Source organism: Rhinichthys klamathensis, unplaced genomic scaffold (genome assembly GCF_029890125.1).
Source record: "Rhinichthys klamathensis goyatoka isolate OS25496 unplaced genomic scaffold, OSU_Roscu_1.1 h1tg000305l_1, whole genome shotgun sequence".
Lineage (NCBI taxonomy): Eukaryota > Metazoa > Chordata > Actinopteri > Cypriniformes > Leuciscidae > Rhinichthys > Rhinichthys klamathensis.
In genome coordinates, this window is record NW_026606824.1 from 1,176,125 (window position 1) to 1,188,258 (window position 12,134).

General features: G+C 37.3%; 1 protein-coding gene across 1 annotated transcript; it reads left to right on the plus strand.

Annotated features, from left to right (window-relative positions):
* Positions 1 to 1,594: 1,594 nt before the first annotated feature.
* On the plus strand, positions 1,595 to 9,379 carry LOC130104227 (cadherin-like protein 26; the record flags this gene model as incomplete). The annotated part of the gene is made up of 10 exons (XM_056270709.1): positions 1,595 to 1,832; positions 2,661 to 2,783; positions 2,927 to 3,073; positions 3,735 to 3,858; positions 3,944 to 4,122; positions 4,330 to 4,461; positions 4,619 to 4,789; positions 6,254 to 6,635; positions 8,395 to 8,616; positions 9,309 to 9,379. Coding segments are annotated over exons 1-10 (1,584 nt in total), but the record flags the coding sequence as incomplete, so codon positions are not given.
* Between the last annotated feature and the right edge of the window lie 2,755 nt (positions 9,380 to 12,134).

Consider the following 12,134-nt stretch of genomic DNA (forward strand, 5'->3'; position numbering starts at 1 on the left):
TGTTCGTGGCTGAAAACAGCCACTACTTTAAACTGCTGTAAAAAAAGTATCAGATAAATATTTTTTTCTTGCATAAATCTATTAATCAACCTCAGTTCTGATCAAAACTAAAAAAAAAAAAAAAAAAAAAAAGGATTTTAACTCTTTAATTGCCAAGTTCATAAATGATGTCACTGATTTGCGAAAAAACACACAAAATGACTTATTTTCAATATAACATGTGTTTTTTTTAACCTTTTATCACAGTCTTGGACATGTCAAAGATTAGAAACAACATTGGTTTTGATGCATTGTTAGTTTTGTGCAGCATGGAGCTACATGGAGTAAACAAAAACAAAGTAAGTGTATTTATGCATCTGCTGCCGTTTGATGGTGAGAAATGCAGACTAAACAAAAACCAAGCAAGTGGATTTAAACACTTGCATCCAAGCCTGCTGGTCATTTGATGGTGAGGAGAGCAGCAAGCAACTTGAGAAAGGGCTTGACTTGTAGTGAAGTTTTAGAGATGATTATGCAGCCTGACCCCTCCAGCGAGCTGCAGGATGTATTGTCTTCTCCCTCTGACACCACAGACTCAGGAGAGTCAGATCCTGATTTGGAGGAGGAGATGATTGACCTCACTGTCAGCATGACCAACCTCCACGGTCCTGAAGAGAGGAGTTGAAGAGGTTGAAGAGATGGATGAAGAGATGAAAAGTCAAAGAGCTGAAGAGAGGGAGGAACTGGCGTTCCATCCTTTTGAGGACATTGGAGTTCACACCTCCTTTGGGGTGAATGGCCAATCACCTTCGAGAGTTGTGAGCGGGAAGATGTTCCTTTGTCTTGTCAGGACGGCCTAATTTGCATGTTTTATGGCAGTGACAGAAACGTGGTCAGTCTCACTCCAGAGATGGTAAAACATAGTAAAATACATTTAATCACAATCTACTATATAGATTCAGCTAAGGCAAACCGAGAGGTTTACATCGATACTAAGAAAGGTGTGTTTGGCACATACAACAGCAGAGATTTATTCCTATAGCTTGAATATAGGCGTTTAGAGTTCAACTAGAAAGTCATAAGGCTATTATGAGCTATAGAAAACATACATATACACAGGAATGTACCATATACAGTTGGCAATGGCTCATATTCTGAGTTTAATGTAAAAGTCTGTGTATGTGTGTCTTCTGACATGCAGAGGTCTCGTACCCAAAATATTTATGGTGTGACCTATGCATATTTATGTTGTAGAATTCATTGAAAAGAAAATCACTCTTCTGTAAGAAGTGCAAACTGACATTGAATCGACGTGTGTTTGCTATCTGGGTGTACTCAGTGAAAAGTCAAAGTCTTTAAAGAAATGTCAAAGACAGGTTTATTTGCTTGGAAGGATATAAAGAGGTTCATAAAATATATGACCTATAAATGTGTTTGCTAGCAAAACTGAAGCACAAGCTGATCTCATTCCCCATAAATCATGCTGTCTGCTGATTGAACACTGTCACGTAGGAATAGTAGGCCTATCTATCTCAAGTTGCAGCACAAACATTTTATATTTTCCATTTAACTGAAACCGGAACGAGAAGCATCTTGTATTTCTTGCTTTCTTTGTTCAGGAATCTCTGGACTGTTAAACCATTCCTTGGAAATGGACTTCAACAATAGGGTGCTATTTTAAGTGGATTTCCAGAGAAATGTTTTTAAATCACCCTCTATTATAAGAGGCACCAAAAGTCAACTTGCCGCACATGCACTAAAGTAACAACTAAAGCAAGTCGATCCTGGATCTGAGCGACAGGCCATTCCGGCTGCATAACATGAAGGCTGTTGTGATCGTTTTCCTTGTTGCAGTAAGTCACTTTTTTAATATATTATCAGTTCAGTAACACAGTTTTCCATCGAATGAAGTCTTTTACACATTTTCTAAAAACAAATAGGCCTACTTGATATTAAATTTACTTCTCTGAAAACCTATGGTTTTAAAGAGATAACTCTGACTAGTTTTATAATGTTCAAGTAGAGGTCGTTTTCTGCTTTATTCTACTTGAATTATTGGAAATTGACATATTTTGTCATTTAAAACAATACAATTCAGACCTGTGTTATTTTAGTATCATTGAAATACTAGGCTATTATAGTTTTCAGTAATATTTTGAATTCATTTTTCTTTTTATATGTCCAGTTTTCATTTTCATTTTAGATAACATTTTAGTTATCTAAGCATTTTTAGTAGGAAAAAATCTATATAATTTTCATGTATTTTCGTACTAAATGAAAATAAAGATGTTTGCCTTAGCAACTAGATTTTACTTTTCATATATTTTATTTTATTTAAGCTAACATTCATTTTATTTTTAAAGTTACAAAAAAATATAGGACTATAGTTTTGGTTTTAGTTACTAAATATAAAAACCCAATTGGGGTGGGGGGGGGGGGGGGTTAAAATTGTACTATAAACTGGAAACGATTAGTTGCCGATATGGAAAGAATGTTGAAATGATATTAGAAAAGCTTTCCAAATAATTTGAGTTCAAATCTTGTACAAACAATCAAATTATTGGCTAAGTTGCATCACAACCGCCAGAACAGGATAGCTAACAGGTATCCACTTTATAAAAAAAATTTTTATTATTTTGAAATGTAAATTGTAACTTTCGGTGTAATATTTTCTTTTCCAGAGTGTCTGTATTCAGTGTGCAACCGCATCCAAACAAAACAAACGCGCAAAGCGAGCCTGGGTTATGCATTCACTCTCCATGGAAGAGGAGCACAGTGGGCCTTTCCCATATAAACTGGGAGATGTAGGTGATATTGAACACTTTCTGTTGTAATCGGCCACTTTATCGCAGAATATCAACTGATGAGCACAGATATCAGACTCATAGTTTGTCCTTTGAATGTTTACACCTTTTATTCTCTTAGTTTACACCTTTTATTCTCTTAGTTAAATATTGAGAAGAGAGTTATGGAGGAATACTTCATCCATGGACAGGGCATTGACAAAGATCCCAAGGGAATTCTCTCTGTCAAATCCAACGGATCGGTTTATGCTCTTGGAAAAGTTGACTATGAGGAGTACAAGAGGCTAACAGTAAGTCTAAAGCCCGTTCACACCCAGGACAATAACTATAAAGATAAGATCTAGCTCTAAAAATCGTTCTTAATATTAAAGAATAGCAGAGTCCACAACTATAATGACAACGGCACTGTTGGAATCGCTTTCAGAACATTAAAAACATTGACAGCCAATCAGAATCCATCCTGCTGAGCTCGAGCATTTAAAGCGACAGATGACAAAACTGCAGCGCGCTTATAATAAACAGACCGATATCGTTCGCTGCTGTGGACGCTAATATAGTCATTGTTATAGTTATCTTCATAGATATCGTTCTAGGTGTGAAAGGGCCATAACAAGAGTGATGAGCCATGTTAAATCAGCCCGTTCTCATCCCAAAGCGTAATATATTGACTCTTTTGACAAAGCGTCTATATCCAACGCACATGGCACCCTTAAGCGTCATATGAGACGCAGATATATGGCGCCTCCTAGTGGTCTAACCCTAACACTACCCCAGACCTAAACCTACCCAAAACCGAAGCGTGTTATATTGACGCTAAAGGGTGCCATGTGCGTTGGATATAGACGCTTTGTCAAAAGAGTCAATATATTACGCTTTGGGATGAGAATGCGTTGGTTAAATTCATTCATTTAATATGTAATTAATACTTACTGTTATTTTGTTGACTTGCAGATCAGACTAACTAATGAAAACACAAGCGTTGCCGTAGATATTGTGATTCAGGATGTCAATGACCACGCTCCTGTTTTCAATAATGAAGTGTATGAAACCACAATAGATGAATCGACACCACAAGGTACTGATACACAAAACGTGTTTAAACCAACTGGTTTCCTAGGTGTGCATTTCCCATGATCATCTCTGTATTGTCTTACCCGAAGGTGAGCATTTGGTCACAGTGCTGGCAACCGACAATGACCAGTTTGGCTCAGCGAACTCGTTGTTTACTCTGAGAATCGTTTCAGTCTCTCCCCAAACCTCCAATACTGAGTTCTTCATTCATCAAACTGAGGCAGACGTGACTGGGAAGATATCTTTCAAGGGATGCCTGGATTATGAGGTATAATCATACACAGTTTCTCTCCTGTTGCACATATAATTGATAATATACCGTAGATTCATGCTCTGGGATGCGTTTATTAAACAGTATTAAAGGAGTTAATAAGAGCCTTATGCTATCAAAAGGTCAAAGATCATGTCAGACATGTCAAAACTTTTGGTAGTGAGAGATATAGTTTTCAACTTTACTATGCTTGTTCAATTGTAGGAGACCAACAAATACACTATTCTGGTTGAAGCAAAGGACCATGGGGAGAAGGTGCAACTCTCCAGTACAAGCACTGTGATACTGAATATCATCGACAAAAACAACCATCTACCAGAATTCACTGGGGCAACAGTAAGCCAACCTAGTTTAAAGCTTTCAGATGTTATTGTCAATTGCAGTCAAGTTATGCAGTTTGACTTGTTTTTGAAGAGGGTTGTTTAGACTCTCACCGAGTCGAGAACCAATAGCCACTAAGATATAAATATGTTTGATGGCTTTTGTCCCACAGGCTTCTTCACGGGTGAGCGGAGAACCTGTTTGCCGAGTGCAGGTGACAGATACAGACAGCAGAGGATCTGCAGCGTGGAGAGCACGATACTCTCTCCGGGGTGAGGAAGCACAGCACTTCAAGATTCAGACTGAGCCGGACACCAATGATGGAGTCGTAACCGTCTCGGAGGTAAGACTGGATTCGGCTCGTTGTCAGGGAAAACATTTGTGTCCCTATTGCAATTTTTTTTATAAAATAAAATATTGTTCCTAGACCTTTTCTAGTCTGGATCCAATTCAGTGTGCAAAGCTGACCTTTTTTTTTTTTTTTGTGGCTCTATGCACCTGAACCAAAAAGATTATTACCTATTTGGAGCGCATTTTCTTCAATACTTGTCCCTATCACTTGCCAACACAATTGTTTTTTAAATGTTTTATTTTTATTTATTTTTTTGGAAAATAAGCCTGTTTGCAATATATCACCATTATATTTTAATGGGTTCAGTTAAATTAAAAAATTAGCTTCTACTTAGATTTTGTTTTTATTAAAATGAATACGTGAATGTGAATTCTTTGTCAGAATTTGTCTTCATCCCTGCACTTTTATTTCAACCCTGTTATGCCGGGGCATTTCCCCCTTTAAAAATAATAATAAAAATACATACTTTAACCTTTCTGGGAATGAAAAAGAAAAAAAAGTACATGTCTCAAAACAATTTTTTATCATCCTGCCCATGTGAAGAAAAAGTGTGCTTAATTGTTTTGAATGTGCACTTGTGATCACTTTAAATTTTAACACGAACAGTATATTTTTTTAAAACTCTTTAGATATATAATATCAATAAAATAAAAGGCTGTTTAAGTGCACTTTTAAGAGCACTTTGATGTATGTTTTTTTTAAGTGCACTTTGTAATTAAGTCTAATTAAAAGTTTTACTTTAAAGTACATTTTAAATCAGTATGTTTTGGGAAATGAGTGCACTTATTGTGATGTTGACTAACGTTAAAGCAGATGTAAATTTTAACTGTAGTGTGTTATTTGATATTACATTTAAAGTTAATATATTTTAATGTAATAACTGCAACTTCATTATTAGAGAGTGTAATTACAAATATATTTAAAAATACATGACATACCAGTGTCAATACAAATGACAGTAAAGTATATTTTAGTTTACAATAAATGCTTGTCAGCAGTAACTTTAAACATATTTCAGAAACAATTACAAAGAAATAATTATTAAATTAAATAAACTATATAGATGTACTTTATTCCAACTAAAGTGGGTCAAAAAAGCATAACGTCAGCTAGTTGCATCTAATATAAATGTAAATATTAATAAGTATATTTATATACACTTACATTATAAGTATATTCATTTACAGTATATTATTTCTGTAGTAAGTGTATGTCTTTTTCACAAGGGCCGTCAAGCTCCGTTTCAACCTTCACTGTGATCATTTTTGTGCAGTTTCATTTTCTCTTTCCCAAAGTACAGTAGTATTACCTGTAAATAATGTGTTTTGGTATTTTTATGTATGCCAGTAAACCCCAAAATATTTTGAATGTAACTGGGTTGGCACAAAACATGTTTTTGAATGCTTCAAATATTTAATTTCAATTATGTGACTCATAATGTGACCCCCCACGCAGCCTTTGAATTATGAAGAAAGGTCCAACTTGAGCCTGACTGTCATTGTGGAGAACGAGGAGCCCTTCTTCTACTGTAGAGTCACAGGACGTCCCAAACACGGACTGTGGTATGTACAATACTCAAGAGGAAAGTCCAGGTTCACATCAGCATCCCTTCTCATCACCAATATTAAGAAAGATGACATCAGTGAGCCCTCGGTGTTTGTGGAGATGGTGAAACATGTGGACAGACTGGAGACTGGACCGATCCTGGAGGTCAACAAATTGGGCATGTGTCTGTCTCAGAAGAACATTGAGATCACAGCTGTGGACCCAGACCTGTCAGTCCACTTTGAGCTGATGGGAGATGTTGAGGGGGAATGGAGGCTTCATTCTAACTATGGTATCAGAAAAATACTCATCTTGTTTAAAATTGTAATAAAGCGCAATAGTCGGGTTCTGGAAGTAAAAACGGCATTCATTTTCTCCATAGGGAAACTTATAAACCTTTAAAGACAGTCCCACTCTGAGGAGGATATTAATCAATGCTGTTTGCTTCTGTTAATTCTGTTTTGTTTATTTAAATAATCATGTTTAACAGTGGAATTCATGGTAAAAAAAAAACTACATTACCCATGATGCTGTGCAGAAAAACTATATATATTAGGGATGGGACAAAATAGCGATAGGGCGATTTATCGTTCTCGTTCTCCTTCTCCATGCAATATAAGATAATCGATACGCTGGCGCCAAATTTTGATATTTTAATTAATAAAATAAGGCGCTCTAAATAGATTTCCCCTCTCCCAGCTCCACTACTTCATGGCTCCTCGAGGTGGCGCTCAACACGTGAAGGAGGGAAACGTGAACATAAGTTAACTAGCCTAAGAAAAAATGAACGCCACTTGTAATGTCATAACCCTGATCTCATTGAAACCGTTTAATTTACTTAAAGGGTTCAGTTTAATTTACAGACTGGAAAACTTTTTGTGCTGTTTTCTAACAGTTTGGACTTTGATTAAGAGCGAAAACCTGCACTTAACCTTTTCACAGGCATTTTGTCACAGTGATGTATTATTAGGATTGTCTAGCAATATATAGATTATCGCAGAATTGCTGTATCGTCGTGATATTATCGTATCGTGTCGTGAGGTATCCTGTTATTCCTAGCCCTAATATATATATATATATATATATATATATATATTTCTACAATCGCCATTGTTTTTCAATTATTTACTTCGCAATGCTTCATGGGATTGTAGTTCTTCCCCTAAAGAAAGTCGTTAAGTACACAGCTTTGTATATTTGTATTGTTATCTGATTTTCAAAATACTTTTTTGCTTAAAATCAAAGTTTGACCAGCAGCCATAACGCCCTGTAGCCCAAGACTGGTCCCCCACTGAAGCTAAGCAGGGCTGAGCCTGGTCAGTACCTGGATGGGAGACTCCTGGGAAGAGTTGCTGCTGGAAGAGGTGTTAGTGAGGCCAGCAGGGGGCGCTCACCCTGTGCTCTGTGTGGGTCCTAACGCCCTAGTATAGTGACGGGGACACTATACTGTCAAAGAGCACCGTCCTTCGGATGAGACGTTAAACCGAGTCCTGACTCTCTGTGGTCATTCAAAATCCCAAATTGCCAAATTTGCCCCCTTGGCCTCTGTCCATCATGGCCTCCTAATCATCCCCATACACTGATTGGCTTCATCACTCTGTCTCCTCTCCACCAGTAAGCTGGTGTGTGGTGGGCGTTCTGGCACAATATGGCTGCCGTCGCATCATCATCATCCAGGTGGTGCTGCACATTGGTGGTGGTTGAGGAGATCCCCCCTTCCATGTAAAAACGCTATATAAATGTAATTAAATAGTATTATTATTGTAGTGTTGTGATTCACCTCGTAGCGGGTTGGCTTGTTTCATGGGTTTCACTCTTTAACAAAGCCTTTTTTTTAATCCCTATGGAAAAAATGAATGGAAAAAATAATGCAGCTGAAAAAGTGGGCAATCACTAATGCACTATAGCAACCCATGTACCTGTTTTCTCACAAGAAAAAAATGGCAAAATGATAGCATAACACTGAATTATTACCGTAACCGTGTAACATTACATTGTATAAGGTACCATGTTCATTTTCCAGTGTAAAGCATGTTCTGATTTCCTCCCAGGCACAACTGTGAGACTGATCAAAGAGAGCGCTGTACGTGCGGGCGATCATGAGCTCACCCTGAAGATCTCCGACAGCCGGGGCCAGGTTTCACTCCAGAGCCTCTCGGTTCGTGTGTGTGACTGTGATTCTGCAGACTGCCATGTACTCAGAGGACTAGCAGTGTCACAGCTGAGCGTCTCTGCCGTCGCTGCCGTGATCCTCAGCCTCCTGCTGCTGCTGGGTGAGAGAGCTCAGGTTCACACTCACCCCGAGGATGCTGGTTTAAGTTTGTTTAGTTCATCCAAAAATTTGAATTATGCATTATGCAAGCTGTCTATGCATATTAAACTGATACCGTAGGAAGTATTTTAATGTCACAAACAATACACACTTCACTTTTAAATGGTGATGAAATAAACTGTATATGAATATACTACCGTTCAAAAGTTTGAGGTCAGTTTGATTTAAAAAAAAAAAGAAATTAATACTTTTATTTAGCAAGAATTTATTAAATGGATCAAAGTGACAGTCAAGACATTCATAATGTTACAAAAGATTTCTATTTCAAACTGATTTTGTCCTTTTGAACTTTCTATTCATCAAAGAATCCTGAAAAAAAGATTCAACATCAAATCTTCATATTAGAATGATTTCTGAAGGATCATGTGACACTGAAGACTGACAATTCAGCATTGGTCACAGGAATACATTTTCAATATATTACAGTAGAAAATAGTTCTTTTAAATTGTAATATTATTTCACAATATTACTGTTTATTACTGAATGTTACTGTATTTTTGATCAAATAAATGCAGCCTTGGTGAGCACATTAAACATTTTAAAAATCTTACCGACCCCAAACACTTGAACAGTAGTGTATGTACATCTAATAATCAATTGTGTATGTGTGTTTTGTGATTTCAAATGAAAAGGGATGGTGTTGATGGTGTGCCAGATCAGATGCAGTGCAAAGAATTATTTTTGCTCCTTCCTCTCACCGGACCGGCATCAATCCAAGAACATGTTTGACATCCCTAAAAGACCTGATGGTAAGCACAGGAACATTATCTTGCTACTTTAGTCAGCTAGCACCATTCCCATCTATTTTGGCAGTATTTGTTATTTGAATATATTTTTAATTTGATATGATGATATGATGTTTGACTTTCATTTTCTGAAAGAGCATATTGGAGAACTAGATCTTGAACTGGACTAATCTCAATTTCTGGTCCAAATTACGCAGTGTTATGAACCCGAGGCTTGTGGTTAACCAGGATCAGCATCTTTACTCCACGTGAACTCCACGAGCCAGAGCTGGAATTAAAAGGCTACCAGACTTCAGTATGTCACTAAATTTACTGTGACAATGTGAAGGAAAAAGAAAAAATGGATTTTTGAAGGATTTTTTTTTTTTTTTCATCAATGCAGTGCATGTCGGACTGCTTGATTTTGCACTGTGAATGAAAAAGCAGGGTTGCTTTTGATTGTGTTTGTTCTAAATGTACAAAGTGAAGTGAATGACTTCAGGAATAGATTAAAACAAATTACAAGACTTATTCTGCATTAATGCTGGCTGAATTCTGTGAACGAATATGCACTAAGTGAATGAATATGTATTATGTGTCAAATAATTATATCAGCCTATGCAGATAAAAGTTGAGAAATTCATAAACAGCTCTTAACACTTTCTCAGATCGGGTATTCGTACGCAGATATGTTTATAGTGTTCATATGAAGACATTTTATACAAGTGAGAGATTGTTCATGTTTTGTGGTTATTGTTTTTTTTTATATTCTTAATTGTATTGTCTTTATTTATTGTGCTAAAATAAAAAGACATCTTACCATTAAAATGTCATAGATACAACATCTGCGGTGTGGTGCACATATTCTTCACATAAACATTAATATTTTATAATCGGTGGTTGGTGGTTGCTGGTGGCCTATTTTGTCCCTGCTGGACTTTTCCACATGATGGTCCTATACACACCCAAAGGAGGAAAATTTATGTCTTATTAGTCTTCTAAAAACTGACAGGTCCAGTGCACACATTCATAATAAGAATCATATCACCGGAAGACTATAATCCAGTAGGGCAATCAAAATGCCCAGTAGGGCAAGCTAGTCAAAAACATTCTCTCTGACAGACATGACTTGGTAAATTAGTATCAAATCCTCATAGTTGGTAGCCTATAAAGATGTCTTGTTAAACTAATGAGATATTTTAAATAATATAGTTAACCATTTGATATAATTAGTTGCTTCTTCAACTATGCATGTTGGCCCTGTGGACTTTTTAGAAAACTTTTTAAACAAGTTTTTGGTCATTTAACCATTCGTTTATGGGGGAGAAAATAAGTTTCTAAACAAATCTTAGTGCTAATTTTTCAGAAAACTAATTTGAATTTACATATATCCTGTATTTTTTCCCTCAGATCTGTAATGAACATTTGTACACCTCTAATCACTTGGTGGAAATAAACGTTTGTGGAGTGAAATGACTTCTCTTGCTAAGTGAAAAACCCTTTATTAGGGGCACATTTGTTGTTTGAGATGGAAATAACCTTCTTTTCAACAAAAAGAAAAGGTTAAATAAAAACCAGGGCCCATGGGACATACACGAAAGTGTGTGTAGTGGAAGAGAGTTGTATGAGGCGCCACGTAGGATTTAAATCAAACTTCGCTTATCAATATGCATAATAACACACGTGCATACACCAATAAATTAGGCTACTCGCATATACATGTATAGCCTACTATTAGATGTTCAAAATACATATATGAAATACACGTGCAAGCTAATATGAAATTAATACCAATACATATTATGTTAGTAATGAATGCATATAAACTTGTGAATAACTTGCATATACATATAAACTTGACGCACGCATACACCTATGCATTTTGTGTTTGTAGCTCCGTCAAATTGATTCATTAATCCTTGATTTTCTTCTTTACCACTAATTTATAAACAAGCACTTTCTATTTTTCTATCGTGTGAACTTATCCTCGATACTATTCCCTATAAAAAACAATCGGATTGCTTTGATATCGCTACTTAGATCCAACTTTGCGAATCTCGGCTACTAGCCTTTCAGCCCGCTAGCATTTCACACGTGGCCTTGCACCTATCGACTGTCTGAATTTACACCCGTTTCACTGAAAGGATACAGGTTATATCCAGCATTCCGGTCCTAAATTAGTAATGATATTGGTAGTATCACTACTAATTTACTGTTCATCTGTTATAATGGCGAACATATCGGATATGTGTCTAACGTTACCTCTGAGTGCAGGTGACGACACATTCGAGCTGATTTCGGTACGATTAGAGCTGGAGTCGGTGGAGAAACAGATACGTGGTTGCTGGAGAAACAAGCCGAGCTGCGGGATCGGCGATCAGCGCTTGAAACGTCACTCGCCGATGCTCACAAGTCAGTGGTTAGTAACTTTTTGACTCCGACTTCGTCTACTCCGTGCGTTTCTCTGCCCAGGAGGACGCGATCATCTCTGGCTTCATTCACTCCGGCACCGACACAACACCATGGACCCTGGGTGATCCCACAGCGGAAGACACGAGCCAGGACCAGAGCAAGAACCTCTCCGCCCCTCCCGGTCTTCGAGATCTCCACCCGGAACCTCTTCGCGAGTCGGTATGCGACGACGCCTTGATCATCGGCACTTCCATGGTCCGTCATGTCCGTGCTACCTCAGGTAAGGGTAAGTTGCGCACTCACTGCTTTCCTGGTGCTCGT